Source organism: Sceloporus occidentalis, unplaced genomic scaffold (genome assembly GCF_023333645.1).
Source record: "Sceloporus occidentalis isolate IW3139 unplaced genomic scaffold, rSceOcc1.0.p SCAF_1, whole genome shotgun sequence".
NCBI lineage: Eukaryota > Metazoa > Chordata > Lepidosauria > Squamata > Phrynosomatidae > Sceloporus > Sceloporus occidentalis.
Genome location: NW_028316981.1, coordinates 10864756 through 10889304, shown reverse-complemented (window position 1 = coordinate 10889304; position 24549 = coordinate 10864756). Strand labels below are relative to the sequence as shown.

Sequence of the window (24549 nt, the reverse complement as noted above, 5' to 3'; positions counted from 1 at the left end):
GGTTGCCATAAGCCGGGTTTTGACCACTAGGGGGCGTCCCTGCACGGTTTCCTCCTTGTCCCGGGTGGATGAGGTTGCCTTTGCTGCTGGCCCTTGCAGAGCTGCACGCAGGGCTAATGAGGAGGACTTCCTCCTCCTCAGGCTGGGTTCTCCAGGCCTGAGCCTGTGAGGGCTGGCAGGGGGCGGGGCTGTTCCAGCCCCAGTCTGCCCCCATTGGCCAGCCAGACTCAGGAGGAGGAGTTCCTCCTCTGTTGGGCTGGGCTGCAGCCAGAGGGGAAAGGAAAGGGCCATTTCCTTTGCCCTTTTTTGGTGCCAGGGAAGAGGAGGAGGAAGAGGAAGAGAAGGAGAAGGAGAAGGAGGAAGTACTGTATGTGTTTTTTAAACTGTATTTTTAAAGTGCATTTTTAAGCTGTATTTTTTAAACTGTATTTTTAAAGTACATTTTAAAGTGCCTTTTCTGTGTATTTTTGATGCTTTTAATGCTAACAATTGTCCCTTGCTTCGACAAGGATAGTGTGGTGATGATGTGATTTGAGTCAGCTTCTGAAGTTGAGAGAGTGTCACCTTCCAAAGTGTGGTTTTGGTGTATTTTTTGTGCTTTTAATGCTAACAAGTCTCCCTTGTTGTGACAATGATGGTGATGATGGTGATGGTGATATTGATATCAGCAAGCCTCTCAGGCATGGCCAATGTTAGCTGCTCTGATTTTTACAAACTCATGTGCAGTGAAAAAAAATCAAAGTCCCTTGACTAAGTACACACTTCTGAGAAGTAGAGTTGGTGCAAGAAACCTGAAACGGCAAATCCACTTCTTGTGAAACCACCTTGACATGTTCAATATGCATAGCCATGTTAAACCATGCTAAGTGTTAAACTCAAGGGGTTTGATTATGGAATAAGCCTCTGAACTATGCAAGAGGCCATGTTAAGTAAAGCCACGGGAAGTGCCCAAATGTGCTGTTGTGTGTGTTTTGGAATGGAGGGGGGTGGTTTGGGCAGAAAAGGAAGTCCATTTCTGCCATCTGACTAGGAATAATGCCCAAATGTCCTCCATTTTGATCATGCCTAAGAAACATGCATTTATATTAACATTTTTAAAAAGCATCAATTTTTTCCGCATGTCCTCCATTTTTATAAAATGTGCCCTACATTTGAAAAGGTTGTCCTACATTTGCCCCGGTTTGGAGGTCCTGACTTATGGCAACCCTATTCTTAATGCACCATTTTTGCCCATTATTCCACCATTAACATGCCTCCTCTCTTTTTATCTTTGCCACTTGCTTATAGTAAAAGCCCTGCTCTCTCAAGCCAAAAGCATCACAACTGCTCCCTGTTGTTTGTTGACGGACTCGCCCATTGTCACATCGAAATACGTCTCTCTCTGACATATCTTGGGCAAACTTTAGAGGAAGCTCCCTTGAAGGGGTGGCAAGATCTACCAAATCCAAGGCAAGTCTGGAAGATATCAGGGGAAGAAAAGAGCCTCAGGCTTGAAATGGAGGAACAGGACACCACAAGCTCTAAAGCGTGGGAAAGAACGGAAGGGTTGGCAAGAGGCCCACAGATTGCACATGTGAGAGGCACAGGAGGATCCATGGTGCAGGCACCTCCACGTCACATAAAACGTGAGCCTGTGGAGGGTCTGCAGGAGCTTTGGGAAGCTCAGTGGCAAGAGTTCCTCAGGACCCTGCAGGCTCCTGAACCTCAGGTGTCTGTAGAGCCAGCACCATGGGATGACGCAAAGGCTTTCCTGGCCTCTTTCGAGCAAGTGGCGTCAGCTTGCCGGTGGCCTCAGAACAAGTGGGTGACCTTTCTCCAGCCAGCCCTCAGCGGAGAGGCTGAACAAGCCGTCAGCGCCCTCAGTTTGCAAGATAGGGGGGACTATGGGAAAGTGAAAACAGCCATCTTGGAAGGGGAAGCCATTATGAGGGAGAAGCAACGCCAGCACTTCAGGCAGCTCCGCTATCGAGACACAGAAGGGCCAAGAGGCGTCTATGGGCAACTCCGGGAACTTTGCCGCCGGTGGCTGAAGGTCGAGAGGCACACGAAGGACGAAATTTTGGAGCTGCTGATCCTGGAGCAGTTTCTCAGCATCCTTCCGGGCACCATGCAGAGCTGGGTCAGGGATCAGAAACCGGAGAGCTGTGCCCAGGCAGTGGCCCTGGCGGAGAATTTCCTCCTGAGGTGGCGGGAGGCCGAGAAACCAGAACAAAAGGTGAGAAAATCTGTAGGCGTATTTATTAATCTCTTCATTTTAATATGCAGTGGGCCCTTCCCTTGCATGGGGGATCTGTTCCGGATCCCCCCGCGTAAGGAGAATTCTGTGTATGCTCACACATTGAAAACAATGGAGTGCCTGCTTGTGGTACCATGCAGTGGCACGCTACAGACATGTGTGCCATATTTTTTATTGACTTGCGGCTTCAGCATAAGCTTGAAGCCGCGTATAGTGTGCCTTTGTATGGCGCAGGCACACTGTACTTAATTTACATCATGCCTTTCGCTATTTTTTTTTAAAAAATTGTAATTTGCAAATTCATTAACAACAAACATAATAAAATTAAACAAACAACATAACAAATGGACTGCAATCATATGTAACTGTTCATCAATAAGAGGCTGAGCAAAGAATAATGTTTTATCATATTTCATAGTCCAGTATTTAAGCGAGGAGCAAGTCCATGTGTTTTTTTTATGGGTGACTGAAATAGTGACACCTGTGCTTGCTGATGGTTCAGTCTGCACAACTTTGTATCATGCACAAAATTATTGAAAATATTTCTCCCTATAGAGGACCCAAGGCAGCTCACAATGTGAGCTAAAGCAATATCGTGTTAAAGCGAAGGATGCTGCAGACATCAAAAACATTTAAACAAAAGATCAGATTAAAAACATTAATCTTGAGGGAGAAGCAATCCAGCTCCAACAGGTCTCCGAAGGAGAGCAGATCTGCTGGACTTTTCCCCTTCCCTACTGCCATTCCCTTCTCCGTTTGTGTCTTGTCTTTTTTTTCATTGTAAGCCTGAGGGCAGGGAAATGTCTAATTAACAAACTGTAAGCTGCTCTGATAGCCTTTTGGCTGAAGAGCGGGTATTAATAATAATAATAATAATAATAATAATAATAATAATAGTCATTGTTATTGTTATTATTCTGAACCAGATTTTAACAGGCCACAAAAATATCAATGCAATGCAACACATTTTAGTTAAAAAGTCTTCTGCCACAGCCAGTTGACGCTGTGGGTTAATGGAGAGGTGTTTGCCTGCTGCCAGAAAGAGACTAAAGAGAAGGCTAATCTTCCTTCCTAGGAATTCCACAGTCTAGGAGCAGCCACCAAGAAGGCATTTTCTTATGTGCTTACAAAATGTGCCTGTTGTGCTAGGATTGAGAGACAGCCTTCCCTGAGGACCTTAAAACTCAGGCAGGTTCATATTGAGTATATGAGACAAAGTGTAGAGAAAAGTTGTATCGTAAACAAGGCTGCATCTGCACTACAGAGCTAATGCAGTTTGGCACCGCTTTTAACTGTTAGAGCTTGTGTCCCAATTTTGAGAGAAAGGCAGAATAAAAAATATATTATAAATATAATAAAATATAATAAAATGGTGAAGTGGTTTTCTATAAATATGGGTGGCTCTTTTTTTTGTAAAAATAAAGACTACAGTCAGCCCTCCAGATTTGCAGCTTTGACTTTTCTGGATTGGACTATTCACAGATTTGATTAATATGTTATCTCTAAGAATCTCAACTCTATGGTCAACATCCACCAGAAGTCATATTGGAGAATCTAGAGATTCCTAGAGAGAAACTTGTCTAGGTATTTATAGGTCAACATCTGGTAGATGTTGACCACAGAGTTGTGCTGGAAGACTTAGAGAGTGTCCTCTCAGTAAAAATAAATTGTGGAAACCATAGAGTCGTGCTGGAGGACCTAGAGATTCCTGTAAAAAAACTTCTCTAGGTATTTCTCAAGTATGATTCTATGGTCACCTTCCACTAGATGTTGACCATAGAGTTGCACTGGAGGACCTAAAGATTCCTGGGCAAGGGAAAACATTGTGGGTTTTTTAATTGCAGTTTTTCCACTTTTAGAGGTGCCCCTAATCCCAGTGAATGTTTTGGGGGGGGGTCTACTGTAGTTTATTCATTGCAATAGAAGAGATTGCTTCCCACCTGTTACTTTCTTGTTGGTTTCAATGGTGTTAAGGCATGCTGAAGCAGAATCTGACCTCCATTTGCAGCTCTGCCTATTCTTTGAATGATCTCCTTGCTCTCTTTCAGGTGCCAGTCCCATTTCTGGCTGTGGATTCTCCTGAGACAAACCAGGTTCTTCTGCTGAACTCTTGGACTGGACAGCAGTGCAGAGAACCCAAAGAAAAGCAGGACGAAGAGACAAGACCACTGAGTAAGTGTTCACAATTCTCAGATGTTGTTTTTTGTTGGTTTTTCGGGCTATGTGACCATGTTCTAGCAGAGTTTTCTGAGACAGAACATGGTCACATAGCCCGAAAAACCCACAAAAAACTATGGATGCTGGCCATGAAAGCCTTCGACTTCACATCTCAGATGTTCTTTGCAACGTTTCACTTTTGTCTTTACAAAATCCACAAGGAGCAATAACTTTATGGGATCAGCTCCAAAGCATAAAATATGTTGTCTGAATTTAAAAGAGCTTTAAAGACCAGTCTCTTCCAGCAGCAAAAGGAAGGCCGGCTGGCCGGCTGGCTGCTCAGTTATTGCTCACACAGTGAGAAAGATCACTGGGAAAAAAGGCTAATTGAACAGAGGGAAAGGAAAAAGATGGCCATTTTTATTTAACATGACTTACAGTGCACCCACCCCAACTGTGAGCTTGCCATCCACAGATCTGAGGTGGGGGATGGAATGGAGCCACCACAGATACCCAGGGCCCACTGTATACTTAAAAGTATATCTTAGGTGTTTACATATTAAAAGTACTACAGTATAAGGAAAAGAATTGGGGGAATCTCACATACTGGCTGCGGGGGTTTTGTATTATTGAAAATGTGTTGATTTAAAAGATTGCCAGATAAAATATAATTTTCTGTTTTGTTTTGTTTTTCAAGCCATAGGTAACAGGAAGGTGTGGGAAAAAGAAGTGAATGCCATTCACAAAGAAGATTGTGAGCCAGTGAAAATACATGATGACTGCCTGGGAAGAGACAAGGATTTCCAGAGCTATAAGAAGGGAGTAATGTTTGGGACTCAGCAGGAACTGGTAGGTGAAGAGGGGAGTAACCATGAGGAGGATATAAATGGAGCCCTTGTCTGTCCAGGAGGTAGCGAGAAAGAGAGGAAACCCAAAGAACAGCAAAGCATCCAGTACAATGAGGCAGCAAGCATGTCTTTTAACCATGAAAGAAATTTTGGACAGAGCTCAAGCCTTGCAAAACTTCAGAATATTCACACTGGGGAGAACCCATACATCCCTTCATACTGTGAAAACAACTTTATGCATACACAGAGCTTTGTTACACTTGAGAGAACCCACACAGGACTGAGAAACCCATCTAAACACTTTCCCTGCGGAAAAAGCTTCATCTGTGGTTCTGGCTTTAAAGAACATATGAAAATCCACACTGGAGAATCACCGTATAGATGCTCTTACTGTGGGAAGAACTTTGGTCGTTGTTCACTCTTACGTGAACATGTCCGGACGCACAAGGGAGAGAGACCTTACAAGTGCATGGACTGCGGGAAGAACTTCAACCAGAAGCGTTATCTGACCATTCATGAGAGAATGCACCGAGGAGAGAACCCATACAAATGTGACCATTGTGGGAAAAGCTTCCCAAAGACGTCCACACTTGTCATACATGAAAGAATCCACACGGGAGAGAATCCGTTTGTTTGCTCGGAGTGTGGGAAAGGCTTCAACCAGAAGGGGAACCTCATGACCCACATGCGGTTGCATACGGGAGAGAAACCATACAAATGCATCCATTGTGGGAAGAGATTCAGTCAAAAAGCAGGCCTCAGTGCACATGAGAAAACCCATACAGGACCAAAAAGAACCATTTAATGCTGGGGGTATAATTTGTACCTCACTGTGATAAAACAATGGCTCAGAAAACAATGTGGAAAGTTTTACAGTATGTATCTGTCTTCTTAGAAGGGGAAAAATGAATGAAAACAGTGGTAAGCGGGTATCTGCTGGGGTTTGGTTCCAGGACCCTCCATGGATATCCAAATCCATAGATGCTCAAATCCCATTATACACAACGGCATAGTAAAATGGTGACATGAAAGTTTCCTTGTTGGAATTCTATATTTTTTGAGTATTTTCAAGCCATGGGTGGTTGAATCCGCAGATGTAGAATCCATGGATATGGAAGGTTGACTGTAATGCTCAGTAGTAATTGGAACATTCTAAATAAACAAATTATGAAAATCAATTATGCAAATGTAAAAAACAACAACAACACAGTGCCAGAGCACCAAAGTGTTCAGAAAGGCAAGGTCTTCACTGTAGGACACAAAGTGGGTAGTGAGTCAACCAGGATTTCCTTGAAAGGACATCCCACATGCAGTTATCACATGCCTGAAGATACCTTTTCTGTCCACACCTTGACCAACACAGTTGTATGTGAATCCATGTCTGCTTTAGGACCAAAGTACGTAGTCAGTAAAGTGAATTGAGTCTGGAAAGAACAGGTTCATCTTGTTTCTAAGAGAGCCAGAGCTGGCCCCTATTGTTAGACTAAGGATGCATCTGCACTGTAAAAATAATGCAGCTTGACTCCTCTTTAAGTGCTGTAGCTCCATCCTATGGATTCAAGATTTGTCTTTTCACAAAATGAAAAGAGGGCTGGTGCCTTACAAAACTACGAGTCCCAGGGTTCTGTAAGAATGGGACCATGGCAGTTAAAGCAGTGTCAAACTGCATTAATTCAACAGCATAGATGCACCTCAAGTGAGGTACCTCCTGAAACAGGAGCTGTTGAGGGGCAGGAAGAGAGGATATAAAGTTGTCAAGGCTGAGCGTGCCCCCCCCCCTCCGCCAAACTAGCCTTTGGAAATGCATTTTTTCAAGATTGTGCTAGGATTGAAGTAAGATTCAACTCCCAATCTACTTGGCTTCTGTCTGTGGAATGGAAAGAGAAGGCACCATCTCAGGCAACAAGATTTCTGTTGCTGGCTGTGAAGAGAACCTGCAAAGGCTGCTGACTGGTTCTCCCTCCACCTGGAATTTTGTAGTTTTACACTAATATATTCTTTTTTTTAACAATGTTTTATTTAATTAACTGTTTGACAGTGCAATTGACTGCCTCAGAATGTGGTGGACTCTTCTTCTTTGTAGGTCTTTAAACAGAGGTTGGATGGGCATCTCTTCGGAGGGATTTGGAGCCTTATTGCATTATTAAATAAACCTGTCAGGCAAACAAAAAGATAAGTGTGTGGTTTTTCCCCCGACCTTTTCATAACTTTCGTTCTCTACATGGGAGAGCATTGTAAAAGCATTCTCTTTGGCAAACAAATTATTTCAGTTTGGCAAATGGGACGCTTGTATGACCCTCTCCCATGATTTTACAACTGGAAGAGAACAAAAGAGAACAAAGTAATATGTAAGGAGTGGGGGGAAAGCATGTGTCTTTTTGTTTGCCTGCCCGGTTTGTTTAATAATGTGATAAGGCTCTTAGCTGTTCATTCCTGCAAGGCAGACGGCTGGATTATATAGTCTTTACGGCCTCTCCAACTCTTATACGTAATTCTATTAATTTGTTTCCTGAGTTGATTTCAAAAGCAAAGCTACCCAATCTCTGCCCCTGCCCTGTTCCTCCTGTATCAAGACTTATGTCAGTACCTTGTAACCTTTGGTCCCCAGATGGTGATGGGTTTCAACTCCCAGAAGCCCCAACCAGCAAACAGTAGTGAAGAATTCTGGGTGTCGTGGTCCAATACTCTCTCGTCTCTAAGATTGGGGAATCAATGATCCATGAGTTCCTTCTTCACATATATCTTTGCTGTACCAAAAGCCTGCTAATTATTATTAGAACTCCAGAGCAAATAGAAGTGTTACTCAGGTGTAATAACTGAATGCTGCCTGACTTTTTAAATTTTTTTTGTTTTTCTTTTAATAAATTATTTAATATTATTTCATCCATTTTTGGTGTGGAGGGGGGACACATAGCTTTATTACAAAGAGCAATTTTGCAGGAGAAAGTATTCTGATTCTGTTTTGTGTTCTATCCTGCTTTATAATAAAAACAACTCAACAAAATATGTTTCCTTATATGTTCATTCATGAGAAGTGTCTGTGTTTTAAAAGGCAAGGTGCAGATGTGTCAAATGTTTGTAGGGTTATAAGAAATGTTTGCTTCCACACTGCAGAGGGTTTGTCTACACTGGTGGAAAATGCTGTATTTGTATTTTTTTGTGGCTATGTGGCCATGTTCTAGAAGAGTTTATTCCTGACATTTCGCCAGCATCTATGGCTGGCATCATATGTGGCTGGCTGTATTTACTTGAAAGCCAGTGCTGGCAGTCCTGACAATGTACAGCTACTTCTGGGGAAAATCCATGGAGTTGTTCAGATGTCGTTGTTTTTAGCACAAAGATGTGAATCATCTCACTCATGCATTCCAGGTTTGTTATTGAAACTATGGAACCACATTGATGTGCATTTCTGCATGTTCAGTTGCTCACACATGCAAACATTTGAGTAACGATGGAGTTGACGATACATTCAGAAACATCTTCAAGGCATGCAGCGTTTTATCTTGGGTCTATTTGGGTGTATTCAGATCGGTTATTCACACTATCGACGATGTGGATCTTTTTTTTAAACCCGTGGGGGAAATCTAATATTAATTATCATGGATTAAGTGGGGTTTTTTTGACAGCCCCCCCCCCCCATCTTAATTGGATGCACTCAGGATGTGTGTGAACAATGGAGATTCAGCCCAGATTCATCCTGGATTATTTTTGCAGTGTGAATAACCCCCATGTTTTTCTGCCTGTAACTCGACTTTGTTCTGAACTATGCAAAGTTGAGGGAAATCCCATTGCTTCCCAGAAACATTTCTATACCACTTAGTGCACTTAAGTACTCCCTAAGCAGTTTACAATGTGAGCCAATTGCCTCCAACAAGTTGGGTATTCATTTTAGCAACCTTGGGAGGCTTAACATGGGGCGCTTGCCTGCAAGGAAGCGGTAGCACTAGCTCCAAAAATGGGATGGTCCAGCAGGACCAATGCTGTGTCAGCCTGGCTGACCCATGTGCATAATACATGTAGCATCTGACCAAATTTGGCCCAGTGTGTGTGATCACCATTGTGGTTGGTCCAGGGCAGTCCATGGGACTGTTCCCATATTAAGTGCTTGGTGCAGACATGCCCCAAATCTCTCTGGAATGAATATGTCCCAGCTGTTTATTTTATTTGCTAAAGAGCAATCAGTTTTTAAAAAGTGTGCAGTGGTTCTATCTATAAAGAAGTAATGAATAACTAATATACCTGGTGCTGAAAAAAGCAACTAATGAAAGTACCAGAAGTTGCATGACACCAAATCCTTTTACAAGGAAACATGAAGAGATACTTGCTACTGAAGATCACAGTTCTAAGCCCAGTTCTGTCCAATATAAAAATATTAAATGTGTCATATGAAGCAAGCTGACTGTAGAGATCAATGCCTCTGCAGCACTAAGGGACCCAAGTGTGATATATGTTGTATGTTTCTTTAAGTCTTACATCCTCTCTCTTCATTCACCTGTTCTGTGTTATTGTGTTCTTATAAATCATTATGTGATCTTGGGAGTGGTGGGAGCTGTTTGGAAAGAGCTTGACTATGTGTGTGAGTATTCTGAAGCTCCAGCATTCCAGAAGATACTGACTTGAATAAAATGTATTTATCCGTTTGAGAAACTTGACGGAGCATTCTTCACAACATTACACCAAGGAAAGAAGACTACAGTTTGGAACATGAGCAGAAATTAATTTCTCTTGCTTATATATGTTGACTCTCTTTACCTGGAATAAAAACAAAATAATCGGTGGCTGAGATAGTGACATCTTTGCTTTGTGATGGTTTGATCTGCAGACACTTTGTTTCATGCACAAAATTATTAAATATGTTACTCTAAAATTACCTTCAGGCTATGGGTATAAGATATATATATATATATATATATATATATATATATATATATATATATAACATAAAGGAATTTCAAATTTAGGCTTGGGTCCTATCTGCAAGATTATGTACATATATACAAATACAGGCGTTCCAAAATCCAAAATAAATTAATAAAAACAAAAATCCCAAACATTTCTGGCCCCAAGCATTTCAGCTAAAGGTAGGGTTGCCATAATTCAGGACCTCCAAACCGGGACAAATGTAGGACAACATTTTCAAATGTAGGACACATTTTTTAAAAATGGAGGACACGTAACAAAAAATGATGCTTTTAAAAAAATGTTAATATAAATGCATGTTTCTTAGGCATGATCAAAATGGAGGACATTTGGGCATTATTCCTAGACAGATGGCAGAAATGGACTTCCCTTTCTGGCCAAACACCCCCAACCTCCATTCCAAAACACACACGAAGCACATTTGGGCATTTCACATGGCTTTACTTAACATGGCAACCTCTTGCACATTTCAGAGGCTTATTGCATAACCAAACCCTTTGGGTTTAACACTTAACATGGTTTAACATGGGCATGCATATTTAACACATCAAGGTGGTCTAACAAGAAGTGGATGTGGATGGGCCCTCGGTTTCAGGTTTCTTGCACCAACTGTACTTCTCAGAAGTGTGTACTTTCGCAGATACTTTGATTTTTCTTCGCTGCTCATTAGTTTGTAAAAATCAGAGCAACTTACATTGGCCATATTGTACTGTATGTCCAGAATGGCCCGAACAGATGGCAAAGCTAATCTATTCCTCTCATCAGTCCACTGGGCATTTATCAGTGAGAAAACTCTCTCTACATTGGCATTATGCCCTGGAAGAGAGAAGTAAAACTGCACTACCTTCAGAAGTTCAGAATATTGTTCTTCTGAAACACAGCTTTTAAAAAATAAAACCCACTTCTTGTGTGCCAAAGTATCCAAGTCAGAATCTGTTTGAGTCTCGGACAGAAAAGACTTCAGTTTTGTCAGCTGATCAAACAACCTTCCTTCATCAGCTATTTTTCTCTAGCCACAAAAAAGTACAATCTGCCTCTTCCCATGAAACTGATGACTTCAGAAGTAGCCAATCAAAATGTTTGAGTTCAGAGAGAGACTCGCTCCATTTCGACAGATACTTCACACTTTCTTCATAAAACGACATAAATTCTTTTCTGGTTGTTACAGATCTTGTTTCAGGTAGATCACTTAACAGAGTCTTTACCTTTGCAGACAGGAAAGCTTGACTATGCCTTTCATTTAAAGTTTTAATTACTTCCTCTATAACCAATCTCACTTCATTCACAGAAATGTCGTTTTTTTCTCAATTTTGCACATAGCCATTTGAAAGAGACTCATTTGTGAATGTACAAACCAAAAATAGACCTCCCCAGTTCCATCAGAGAAAAAAGATGTAATATGAACTGGGCATGTATCGACAGACAAAAAATAGGTTTTCAATGGTTCAAACATCAGCAAGAACCTCTCAATTGCTGGAAAGAGACTTAACTAACTAGTTTTTACACTATTCCATAGATCATGGTATGAAGCATTCACAAACTCACATTATTCCATAAGTGATGCAACCCTAACAGTGAATATTGAAAAATGATGATACACCCTCCTCTCTATAGTAGCGTGAATATCGACTGAGAGATAGCGAACCCCGACTTGTATGGAGTTGTGCAAAATATGGGCAGGACACCCAACTCCAACAACTGTTCTGCCCAGCTTAGATTGCAGTTTGGTAAACACATTGTTTGTCCCCTTCCTTGACAAACCTCCAAAATTAGTATTTGTATTGTCTCCCCCCAATGAGCTAATTTTCCCATCAATTCTTTGATGTACAACAACATTGTGAAGGTATTCTGAAACAGTGTCAGAAGTTTCATTCTGCGATTCCACCAATTCTAAAAGCTTTGACTGAACACCCTCTTCTTTGTCAAAGTACTGAACAATCAATCGCTGGGAATATTTTATGGTAATTGTGGTTGCTAGCATCTGTACTAACACCAATAAAATCACATTTGTCAAAGCTTTTCTTTAACTCAGCCTGAATTAAAGGTGAAATTACATCGTTGACCATCGCCTCAGTTTTTGTCTTTTAGCTATTTTAGAGTCCCCCAAAATTTCAGACATCAACTTGCTTGTGCATGCGGTTGAATTGTATGATTGGTGATGCTTAACAGTGTGGAAGGCAAATGTTACCTCTGCTAAAGCAACCTTTTTTGCTTCAGATTTGCCTGGTGCAAAAAATGATGTTAACTGCTTGGAGGCTGAAGCACATTTAGCAGCATTCATATGCTTCATGGTTGCAAGGTGAGAGGTGATGCCATTTCTCCCACCATGCGATATGGAAAAATAAGAGCTGTGAAAACGGAGGGGGGGGGAGGGGGGAAATGATGTTACATAAGTAACATTTAGGGATGGAGTAATGTTTAATAATTTTCGTTTCCACTTAGTTTACAATATGAACTTACTTGCACAGAACACATGTCGCTTCGAATTCCGTGTGACCCCCGCTTTATGGATGGGAACTCTCTTGCATATTCCTCCTTAAACTTCATCCGCCTCTTGGGTTTGGTAGCCATGCCTTCAAATATGAAGATTCTAACAAAAACCACAAGGGCATATTTCAGTTGTCTGTTCATAGCTCGGATTGTTGGGATTATGCAACACTGAGCCATGATGGCTAGTGGTGCAAAACAAGAATGGCCAGAGGTGGTGACATTAATGTTGATTAAGGTGTGGCAGGACCTCAATCCTTCCCCCGCCAGACAGGTCTGTCCTCATCATCACCACCACCACCACCGCTACAGCGTGAGAGAGCCACTGAGGCCGAGAGAGTGTGCCTTTCCAACCCAAAGTGTATTTCTATGCTTTTCAGGCTTCTGTTAGCCTGAAAAGCCTAAAAAATACACTTTGGACTGGAAAGTTACTCTCTCTCAGCCTCAGACCCCTTTGGGTTACTGTGAAAAGATTTCCCCAAATGTCCCCTGCAGTGTTGATTTCAAATGTCTCGAACGCACACAACAGTAACAGTCAAACGCTAGGGTACACTAAGATTATTATACAATACTCAGATATTAAACTAAAACACTAAACAGTAACTAACTAAAACACAATAGGACTTTGATGATCACACACACACACACACACACACACCCCATCCAAACTGTAATGACTCAAAAACTGTGGTACAAAACAAACTTTGGAAAGCAAAGGTCGGCTAGGCTGTTCGGGCCACCAATAGGTTTAGGACAGTGAAATGTAGGACACTTAGTCAAAATGTAGGAAATTCAAGAAAAATGGAGGATGATGGTAGGTTGCTGTGGGTCACTTGACAAATAGGAAAGTGAGCAGTGGCCAAATACCTGTCAAGTAATAAAAATTACAAGTCCAGTTTAATCAGATCAACAATGATATTCAAGTAATTTAATACAGCGTTCAAAATGTTTTTTAGCCACATTCCATAATATATGATCAATCCAGTCAGCCTTCCACATTTGCAGGCTTCATATCCAAGGGAATAGGATCCAGAAATAGGCAAACAATGACCCTTTCTCTATTTTCCAAGGGGTATAGGCCTGTAACTCTTCTGCCATCATCATTTTCCCCCCTGTAAATTTTTTGTATGACAGCCAGTGTCATGTATGGTTTGAGCACTGAACCCTGACTCTGGAGATCAGGGTTTGAATGCAAACTCAGCTATGGCATCCATAGGGTGACCTTGGGCATGTCACAATGTCTCAGCCTCACAGAAAGATGGCAAAGAGAAATCTTGCCAAGAAAAACCCCATTTTTCAATCCCCATTTCTGTGAGGCTGAGAGAGTGTGACATGAGTCCTGAACAACTGGAAAGCATGCAACAACACAGACACACCACAGCCATCATCCACACACAGAGATTTCTCCCCAATACACCTCTTGCAGGGTGACCAGTGCCCTGGGCCACAACCAGGCCTGCCCATCTGCTGGGCAGCCCTGCTCTAGTCTAGACTCACACAGCTGGGTCTTTGAATCATCATCATCATCATCATCATGGAAGGTCCCTTTGCAAACTGACTCACACAGCTAGGTCTTTTGATGATGATGATGATGATGATGATGATGATGATGATAAACATGGAAGGTCCCTTTGCAAACTGACTCACACTGGCGGAAGCTGAAAACGTCCCCCCCCCCACAAGCCCAGAGGCGTACCTTTGGTCCTCTCCTCTGCTGCCTTGGTTCTGCCGCTGTTGCTGCTGCTTTTGCTGCTGCTGCGGCTGCCGCTTTTGCTGCTCCTCCTCTTTAACCTGGGTGGCCAATGGGGTCAGAGAGCTGGAACAGCCCCGCCCCCTGCCAGCAGTCACAGACTCCTGAAGCAGGGGGCGGGCTGTTCCACTATTGGCCAGCCTGCCAGCCAATAGGAGGTGCTCCAGCCTCCGACAGAGCCCTACACGCCCCCACGCAGAACTGTGAGTGTGGGCGCGCGGGGCACAGGGCCCGACTTGCGGAGCCGAACTGTGGCGGTGGCTAAGGCCGCATCGGTGGCGGCGGTGGCGGCGGCAGCCAGAGGAGCAACCACAGCATTGGTGGCAGCCGCCACTGCTGCAAGAGCAGCCAAAGGCGCTGCCACAGCGGCGCAATAACAAAGCCCGGGGGCGGGGGCAAACCTGGGACAAACGCCAAACCGTGGCATGACTGCAGAACGGTCAAAACCGGGAAATTCCCGCCCCCCGCCGGGTTATGGCAACCCTACCTCCAGAAGACAAAATGGCTTCCAGAAGACAAAATGGCCTCCAGAAGACAAAATGGCTTCCAGAAGACAAAATGGCCGCCTCTGCCTCAGCGCTTGGCAGTTGGCAGTTTGAGGCCTTCAGGGAGAGAGAGAGACTGAGGGGAAGAGTGGAAGGAGGTCGTGCAGAAATAAGTCACTTTGACACTGCTCTAACTGTCAGTGCTATGGAAACCTGGGAAATTTTTCCCTTTGGGACACTTGGCATTCTTCTTTTAAGACTCAATGTGATCATTTTGGGTTGCTAGTTGTGTAACCAATGTTTGCTTTTTCGGTGTCATCGAGATCTGACTTCTTCTTATAACCATCACAGATATTCTGCAAGGCTTCGTAACATAACTTCCATATCTGACAATTTGCACAATTGGGGGAGTCCATTAGCCTACAAAGACAACAGTAATGGAAATACATTAGTTCAGCCAGAAAGAAACAAGCCTTAAAGTGAATAAAATTTGGCTACCAGTTAGGGTTGCCATAAGTCAGGACCTCCAAACCAGGACAAATGTAGGACAAATGTAGGACAAAATTTTCAAATGTAGGGCACATTTTTTTAAATGGAGGACATTCAAAAAAATGATGCTTTTTTAAAAAAATTTCATATAAATGCATGTTTCTTAGGCATGATCAAAATGGAGGACATTTGGCATTATTCCTAGACAGATGGCAGAAATGGACTTCCCTTTCTGGCCAAAAACCAGAAGAGGAGGAAGAGTGGAAGAAGTTGAGGAGGAGGAAGAGGAGAACAAGAAAAGGAGGAAGAAGAGGAGGAGGAAGAGGGGAAAAGGAGGAGGAGGAGGAAGAAGAGGAAGTAGAGAGGAAGAAAAAGGGGAGGAAGAGGGGAAGGATGAGGTGGAGAAGAAGAGGAGGAGGAAGAAGATGAAGAATAAGGGGAGGAAGAGGAGGAGGAAGAGAGGCGGAAGAAGAAGAAGAGGAGGAGGAAGAAGAAGAGGACGAGGAGGAGAATAAGAAGATGAGGAGGAAGAAGATGAAGAAGAAGAGGAGGAGGAGAAAGAAGAGGAAAGGCTCTTTCCCCTGCCTGGCCGCCTCCCTGGCCGGCGGAGGAGGCGGCAAGGCAGCCAGGAAAGTAAGGATATAACCCCTGTTTTCCTGTCTTAGGAGCTAAGGTGGTCTTTCACTTGGCAACCTCACAACAGCCCTGCAAGGTAGGACAAGGTGGAGCAAAGCAGTTTGTGTGTGTGTGTGTGTGTGTGTGTGTATATATATTATAATATAATAGAACTCTATGGAAGAAGGGGGAATGCAGCCGTTTATTGGTGAGAAATTGAAAATGGATTGTATTGTCTGTTTTAATATTTATATTTTATTATATATATTTTATGTGATTGGTGCTTTAATTGTTTGAATTTTATAATTTTTTTTAATTAAAATATTTTATTAACAATAATAAATGTGTTTTGGACCACAGTTGAACCCTGGAGTTCACTGGCTGCCAATGAGAGCTGCACCTATGCTGTAGAATTAATGCAATTTGGCGCCTCTTTAACTGCTATGGAATCCTGGGATTTGTAGTTTGTTGTAGCACTGGCACTCTCTGTCAGAGAAGGTTCAACCTCTTCTCCTCCCCCCCCAGCAAGAAAACGTCATGGTTCAACTAGGTAAGTGGGACTGAAAAACAAAATATAGGATGGGGGATACCTGGCTTGGCAAGATTACATGTGAAAGGGATCCGGGAGTCCTAGCAAACCACAAGTTGAACATGAGTCAACAGTGTGATGCAGCAGCTGAAAAGGCCAATGCGATTTTAGGCTGCATCAATAGAAGTATAGTGTCTAGATCAAGGGAAGTCATAGTGCCACTATATTCTGCTCTGGTCAGGCCCCACTTGGAATACTGTGTCCAGTTCTGGGCACCACAATTCAAAAAGGATGTTGAGAAACTGGAGCCATGTGTCCAAAGGAGGGTGACTAAAATGGTGAAGGATCTGAAAACCTTGCCCTATGAGGAAGGACTTAGGGAACTGGGGATGTTTAGCCTGGAGAAGAGAAGGTTAAAAGGTGATATGAGGAGGGAGCAAGCTTGTTTTCTGCTGCTCCAGAGACTAGGACCCGGAGCAATGGATGCAAACTGCAGGAAAAGAGATTCCACCTCAACATTAGGAGGAACTTCCTGACGGTAAGGGCTGTTCGACAGTGGAACAAACTCCCCCAGAGTGTAGCGGAGTCTCCTTCCTTGGAGGTCTTTAAACAGAGGCTGGATGGCCATCTGTCAATGGGGATGCTCTGATTGAGAGTTCCTGCATGGCAGAATGGCTTTGGACTGGATGGCCCTTGAGGTCTCTTCCAACTCTACAATTCTATGATTCAGAAGACCTGGTTCATTTCTTTCTCCCTTTGGAGAACAGCTAAGTAGCACCAGATCTAACGGGTTATATAATTAGATTTTGACTAACCCCTTATTTTGAAAATGTCCGCTACAGTCTAATACAATATTGTAAGAATGAGCTTAGATGTACCCTACTGCATTGATGTAACAGTCAGGGAATCTTTGAAAACAACGTCTTTCCGTTCCTTGTTGTATTTGTATGGTCTCCCCTGCAGGGCATCTCCTCTTGAAGCAGTACAACAACCTCCATGTGATCATCCGTTTGGCTCTCGGGGATGTGCCAACCAGCCTTACTACCGGATCGTTGTGGGCGGGGGACGGCAAGTACCTAGAACAGATCGGCTGCTACGACCCACTCCCCAACGACCACAAGGAGAAGATAGTGGGCTTGAACTTCGAGCGGCTCAAGTACTGGATAGCCAAAGGAGCCCAGCTCACCAAGCCTGTGGAAAAACTTTTAGGTAATTTCTATGGCGTTTTCTATACGTTTGACCACCCGCTTTCGTGGATTTGATTAATCATGTATTTGATTTAGCATGTTCTATGGTGTGACATTGCTGGAAGTGGACCATAAGTCCATCAAGGAAACCAGAGTCATCTCTGTCCCATTTGTTGTTGTGTGCCTTCAAGTCGTTTCTGACTTATGGCAACCCTAAGGCAATCCTATCATAGTTTTCTGAGGCTGAGATTGTGTGACTTGCCCAAGGCCACCCAATGGGTTTCCATGGCTGAGCAGGGAATCGAACCCTGATCTCCAGAGTCATAGTCCTACACTCAAACCATAATAATAAATAATAATAAAATGTTATTTATATCCCACTTCTCTATGAAAAATAATTGAGGCGTCTTACATATTAAAACGTCATACAAAATCCCAACATCCCCATTTCCCTCCCTTCCCTAAAACAAGAATTAATTAAACGTTAAAATTATCCAATTAAAATCCAATTAAAATAAGCAATGAGCGATTGGGCACGGAGTAACCAATGGGATATTATACCATCCTGGCTCTCATAACCATAGCTAGGGTTAAAGCTGGACTGAAATCGCTCTAGTTCAGTGATTCCCAAGCTCTGGTCTTCCAGGTATTTAGGACTTCACCTCCCAGAAGCCTCAACCATCTTGGCCAATGGCCTGGGATTCTGGGAGCTGAACTCCAAAACACCTGAAAGGTTTGGGAATCACTGCTCTAGGTAATAACCATCTTGTCCAGGAATCTCTGGAGCCAAGAGGTACCACCACATGTTCCAGCGCCTTACTCAAAAGTGGAATATTAGCCAATCATTATCCAATATAATAGGATCACGGTTCCTGGGAGCCATTTGGAGTGAGAACCGATTTGTGCCATGGTGAATATGGAGAAGGAAGGTGTGGGCATTGGCCAGTCAGTCCTTTGCACAAGGAAAGACTGTACTTAGGTCTCTTCCATGGCGAGTGCATTTGACTCAGCTGAAAGGTTGCCATTCTTGTTACGTCTTTATCCCCACCACTTTCAGTTTAAGCAAATTGATTTCAGGGCGTGAGAGGAAACGGTGACAATGGTAAGTTTGGCTTTTGTTTTGTAGGGCTTTCGGGATTCTTCCCCCTCCATCCAATGACCGTCACAAACGCTGAACGGGCGAAAAGGCAAAGAGCCAAAGAGGCTGCAAGGGCTGCTCAGGAGGAAGATGCGGCCGCGAAAGAGTGAAAACCAAAACGGACAAGCAGAACTCTTTGGTTGTCGGCTCAAAGGACAGGCCTGGGCTAAACAGAAGAAATGGGACTGCCAGACTGAAAACAGCTTTGCTGTCTCCAGAGTTAGAACTGTATTCCATAGCTCAACACAGAGGTACCTCCTGCGAGGAAAATTTACACCCGGTTAACCAGAGTTTGATTTTTCATTAAACAGGGCTGTATACATTTCTCTGTAAGTCGTGGAAGGTACTGCACCGATTCCGAGATGCTCAAAACCTTATTAAAAATGTGCCACGTTGAGATACTTTTTTAAACGCACTCGTGTTCCGTCTTGTAACCCTTCTTGAATCCCACTGTGGGAGAAAAGTGGGATTTAAATCCTTGAAATAGTAAATAATAATAATAATAATATACTCATTGGTCCAGAGGAGAGTTTCTCAACTAGGGTTCCTTGAACGGTCAGTAGCCAGTTCCATGAGAGATCATTATTGTAGTTCAGGCTTAGCCCATAAGCCATATTATTTATTGGACAAATGCATCTCAATTGCATTTTGTAAACTGCAGTTTTGTTGCACACATAAAAACTACAAGAGAGTTACATTACAGTACTATTGCAAACAATTTATGGCCCTATACAGACAGGCCAAAATAAAGCTGCTTCGGGTCACTTTGGAGGTATGCTGTTTACATGATGCATGCGTCCGAAGAGTCTGGAAGCTGCACCAAAGCTGTGCACCAGTCCTTAGGACTGGATCGTGGCTTTGGTGCGGCCTCCGGGCTCTTAGTACGCATGCGTTATTTAAACGCCATACCTCCAAAGTGACCCGAAGCAGCTTTATTTTGGCCTGTCTGTATATGGCCTATATATATGCCATTTTGAGTGTGTTATTTGAAAACAGCCCTTGAGCAATTTAGTATTGGACTATAACTCCCAAGATCCCACCGTCAAAAGCCTATTCCAGCTACGAACCAGTCTGGCTCTGGAATATACCAAGTATATTTGGGATAAAAATGGTATAATTGAGCAAAAGGTACCAGGGCACTTTCGTAGTGCCAAGGAACACAACCGGTTTTCCTTCCTGGATTTCTCTGCCTCGAATACAAGGAGGGGAGAATTTAAGGTCTGAATGAGAGATAGAATATGTTCCTGTTAAAGATTTCAAAATGCCAAGAAATCCAGAACCCAAGGAAGAAAAGGTGCCAGCTTACCATCCTAAGCATGAAAAAACAACTTGCATTTAAAATACACACCAGGGTGTTTGAAAGCGCATTCTGTTGGGAGGAGCTGGGAATGGCGCCCTGCTGAGACGATCGCCGCATTGGCTCTGTGGAGACGTCTTGATTGAGAGGGAATTTCTGGCTGCAGAGTACTTTTGCAACCAGGAGAATTCCTCTTAAAGAAAGGGGAATCTGAGGGGGCTCGACGGAAGATCCCATACCATCTCCGGAGCTGAGGATTCAGCAGTAAGTCCATCCCACTACGTGGGAGAGGACGGAAGCCATTGGAGAAGGGGGGTCTGTAGAGCAATCCACGCCCGCTCAACCTAAAATAGCGGCTTCGCACAGGGGTGCCCACCAGTTTTTTTTAAAGAGACACAACTGGGTGAAAAAGATTGGGCTCTTGGTTTATTCCTGTAAATAACAGTGGTGTGACAAACCCCAGAGAAGGGATTTAAAGTGGTTCCTTAGAACGGAAGATTGGAAACATCGAAGAAGAGTAGAGAGTGGAAAACGATTCTGACTGATTGGACTATCGGAAATCCCAATTTGGATTTAAATCTAAAAGTGACAATATTATAAAAAGACTCATAGTGGACTTTGAGGTGAGACCAATCCGGACCGCAGTGCTGTTGCTGTTCGTGGGAAGCCAAAATCTCAGAGAAAAGTGTTTGTACATGGTGACCAACTTGGAAATCCTGAAACTCTAGGCAAAGGGTAGGTCCGATAAGCTTAACAATAACAAAATTAATAGCTGTAATATCTGACCTTGAAGCTTCACCTGTGTTTGTGCCGGGGAAAGGAGAGCCCGTGGGAGGAAGAGAGGCGGGGCGAGAGGTGAAGCGGAGAGAGACACGGAGTGGAACTTTGGAGCTGACTTGGACGAGGGGAGGAGGGACGAGGGAAGAAACCATAGAGAAGGAGACAGATGATCCAGGGGAAGTGACGAAGAAGAGAAAGGGCATGGAAGCAACACCGGAAAGAAAGCTGGAGGGGCGGAAACGGAAGAACCAACGATAAAGATTTGGCTCCTAGAGCCGCCTTTGGAGGACTTAAATAACATCAAAGACTATAAAAAAACGCAGGCAAGCAGGAGAGACAACCAAGAACGGACTTGAACAGAGGAAAAACTTGGAAGTGGATGAACTGACGGACGGACAGAGGGAAAGTGGGTAGATATAGTAATAATTGATTAATCTGGGATTATCAGAAGCAAGTAGTAAAGCTACAAAATATAATATAAGAGGCAATTGTGGGGTTTAAGAGGGGGCAAGTCTGGAAAGATTGGAAGCTTTATTATCTAGATATACATAAAGGAGGTAATTAATAGGGTGGGTGTTTAAAGGTAACATTGAGGTATCCAGACCATTCCTCCTCGATCTGTCGCTTTACTGGTTCTTATGTTGTGTTTATCATATCGAATTGAATAGTGGGGGTAGTAGAGGATATTTAAGGTATATATAATATTGACATACCTATTTTCCTTTTGGAAGGTTGAGGGAGTGGAAATTATTTTGATTACAGTACTGGGTTAAATTGGACTGAATTGAAGGGGAAGTACTAAGTAAATTGTTTGCATTTTGGGACTGAGAGAAAATTATAAAGAAAGGGCACAATAACTGTGATAAGGTAGGCAATCAAGAAGAAGACAGAATTTAATCTTATATACTCAGGAATATATAAATAATAAATAAATATAATAAATAAATTTTTATTTCTACCCCGCCCTTCCATGGATATGATCAGGTTGAATATTAATTTTGAGATTATGGACTGAATATTCAAACTGTTGTTTGTGGATTTTGTAATTGAATAATAGTTGAAGAGAAATTTAAAGGGGATCCAATTGGATTATGAATACCAGAAATCAATCCCAGAAGTTGCAAGCTCAAGCACAAGCCCAAAATCAAAGAAGAAACTCAACAGAGAAGATTAATTTAGCGGACATGAATCAATTAATTTTAGAGAAAATTGAAAACTTGTCTATAACTCTATCATCCAATTTGACTAGGGAAATGAACAATTTGAAGAAGGAAATTAAACAAGAGATTAGAACAGATTTGAAAGAGATAAGAGAAGATTTGAAGGAGATTAAAGAAACAGTTGAAAGTTTAACAGCAGAGATACAAAAAACAAAACAAAGAGTGGACATTTTAGAATTTAGAAGTGAAAAACTGGAAACAGACTTTGGACGACTTTTAAATAAAAGAGATGAAGATTTGGATGAAAGGGCAATCTGGGAGCAGAAATTAAAAGAGAAATCTGTGAAAATCAGAGGTCTACCGGAGGGGAAAGACGAAAAGTTAGAAGATACTTTAATAACTGAAATAGCCAAATTTTTAGATAAAGATCCATTTTTTTTTTAGGACAAGATTGACAATCTGTACAGAGGCTAAACAAAGGGGTCTCCCTCGGGATGTGGCATTACACTTTGTGAAAAAAAGAACTAAGGACGTCTTTCTTGCAAAACATAACAAAATCCCTTTGCAAATAAATGGAGTAGAACTGAAGGTCCTGAAAGACATCCCAGGTCGTATACTCCGTAAAAGAAGAGATTATTCAGCCTTGACGTCATTTTTGAGAAAGGAGGGTATTTCATATCGGTGGAAAGTGCCCGAAGGACTAACTTTCTGGTGGTGTAAAAAAAGAGTAAAAATCAGCTCGCCAGACCAAGCAAGAGTTTTTATGAGAAGGGCCTCAGAGCAAAGAAAGGATAAAGATAGAGAAGACAAGAAAGAGGACCAAAAGGGATTAAACGTTGAAGGAAAGCAAGACAATACTGTTAATACAGCAGCGAACCTACTGAATCTAGACCTTCAAGAACTATTGGAAGAAGAGGACAGATTAAGAAGAGAGGAACAAGATGTCCAAGAAGTTCAAGAAGAGGAAGAAGAAGGAGAACTCTAGATTTATCCAAATCTCATTGTAATGTATTAATAATCAAGTGATTCACTGTTTTTTTTTCTTCTTCTTTCCTTTTTCCTCTTCACTTAAGATTTGATATATACTTATCCTAATAAAAATGTCTACAATATATACCTTCTTTTGAATCTGGGTTCTGTTGGAAGATACATTGCGTGTCGATGGACAATTTAAAAATACTGACTTGGAACGTACGCGGCTTAAACACCCCTCAGAAAAGAAAAAAAGTTTTTTATTATCTACAAAAATTAAAGCTCGATGTTATTTGTTTACAAGAAATGAGAATTAAGGAAAAAGATAAAAAATACTTAAGGTGGAATAAATTAGGACAAGAGTTTACATCGGCGTCCAAAGTAAAAAAAAAGAGGGGTGGTAATATATATCAAGCAGAAATACACCGCGAAGGAAATCTTTAGTGATAATGAAGGACATGTTATTATTGTTGAGTTATCAGCCACAGATAAAAAATTAACATTGATAGGAGTATATGGACCACTAGAAAACAAGAACAAATTCTATAAAAAATTAAAGGAGAATTTAAACAGTTTGGAAGCAGAGAATATAATTCTTATGGGGGATTTTAATGGGGTAATTAATCTGGCATTGGACAAATTTTCGGAGACGTGGCGGCGACGACGCATTCGAATGTCTGCCCTATCAACTTTCGATGGTACTTTCTGTGCCTACCATGGTTACCACACCAATTTTTTGAATTAGTGAACCTACATTCATTGGGAGACACATGGAGATTAAAAAATGGAGAAAATAAAGATTATACATTTTATTTGAATCCGCATAAAGCATGGTCAAGGATAGATTTAATCTTATCATCATTACATTTGAGTAAAAATATAAGTAAAGTGACAATAATTCCCAAAATCTGGTCGGACCATAGCCCAGTCCAATTAGATTTAAAACTAGGTAAAAGACAATATAACTGGAGACTAAATACAGGTTTGCTGAAAGATGAAAAGCTGGTGAAAGAATTAAAGGATAATATAAATTTATACTTTAAAGAGAATTGGAACGAAGAAACATCATTGCAAAATATATGGGACGCTATGAAATGTGTAATTAGAGGATGGCTGATAAAAAAACAGGGGAAAAAAAGAAAAATCGAGATAGAGAATTGCACAAACTGAAAGATGAACTACAGTCAAAAGAATTAAGACTAAAAACAGACCCTAGTAATAAAAAGTTACAATGCAAAATAAAACTTTTACAAAGTCAAATTAGAGGCCATCTGGTAGACGAGATGGAGAAAAAAATGAGATATACGAAGCAGAAATATTTTGAATCTGCCAACAAGGTAGGAAAACTACTTGCTACACAATTGAAAAGGGAGAGAGCCAAAAGAGCAATAACAGCGGTTAAGGAAGATGAGGTGATAGTTTCGGATCAAGAAAAAATTGAAAAGATTTTCCTAAATTATTATAGAGAGTTGTATAAGAAAAATAATGTGGAAGAACTG

At 42.0% G+C, this 24549-nt stretch overlaps 1 protein-coding gene and 1 pseudogene across 2 annotated transcripts; both read left to right on the top strand.

The window, feature by feature from the left end:
- The first annotated feature begins 322 nt into the window (after nucleotides 1-322).
- Nucleotides 323-8178, top strand: LOC149320715 (zinc finger protein 202-like). Of its 2 annotated transcripts, XM_089504299.1 has the most exons (4): nucleotides 323-367; nucleotides 1288-2215; nucleotides 4285-4408; nucleotides 5091-8178. In XM_089504299.1, exons 2-4 carry the CDS (start codon nucleotides 1496-1498, stop codon nucleotides 6044-6046), a joined length of 1800 nt encoding a protein of 599 aa, XP_089360425.1. In that variant the 5' UTR covers nucleotides 323-367; nucleotides 1288-1495; the 3' UTR covers nucleotides 6047-8178. The 2 variants fall into 2 exon arrangements, with proteins under 2 accessions (XP_089360425.1, XP_089360416.1); XM_089504290.1 differs by lacking the exon at nucleotides 323-367 and having other exon boundaries at nucleotides 1236-2215.
- An 8346-nt stretch (nucleotides 8179-16524) lies between these two features.
- LOC149320714 (small ribosomal subunit protein bS16m-like) lies at nucleotides 16525-18951 on the top strand (annotated as a pseudogene).
- The last annotated feature ends 5598 nt before the right edge of the window (nucleotides 18952-24549 follow it).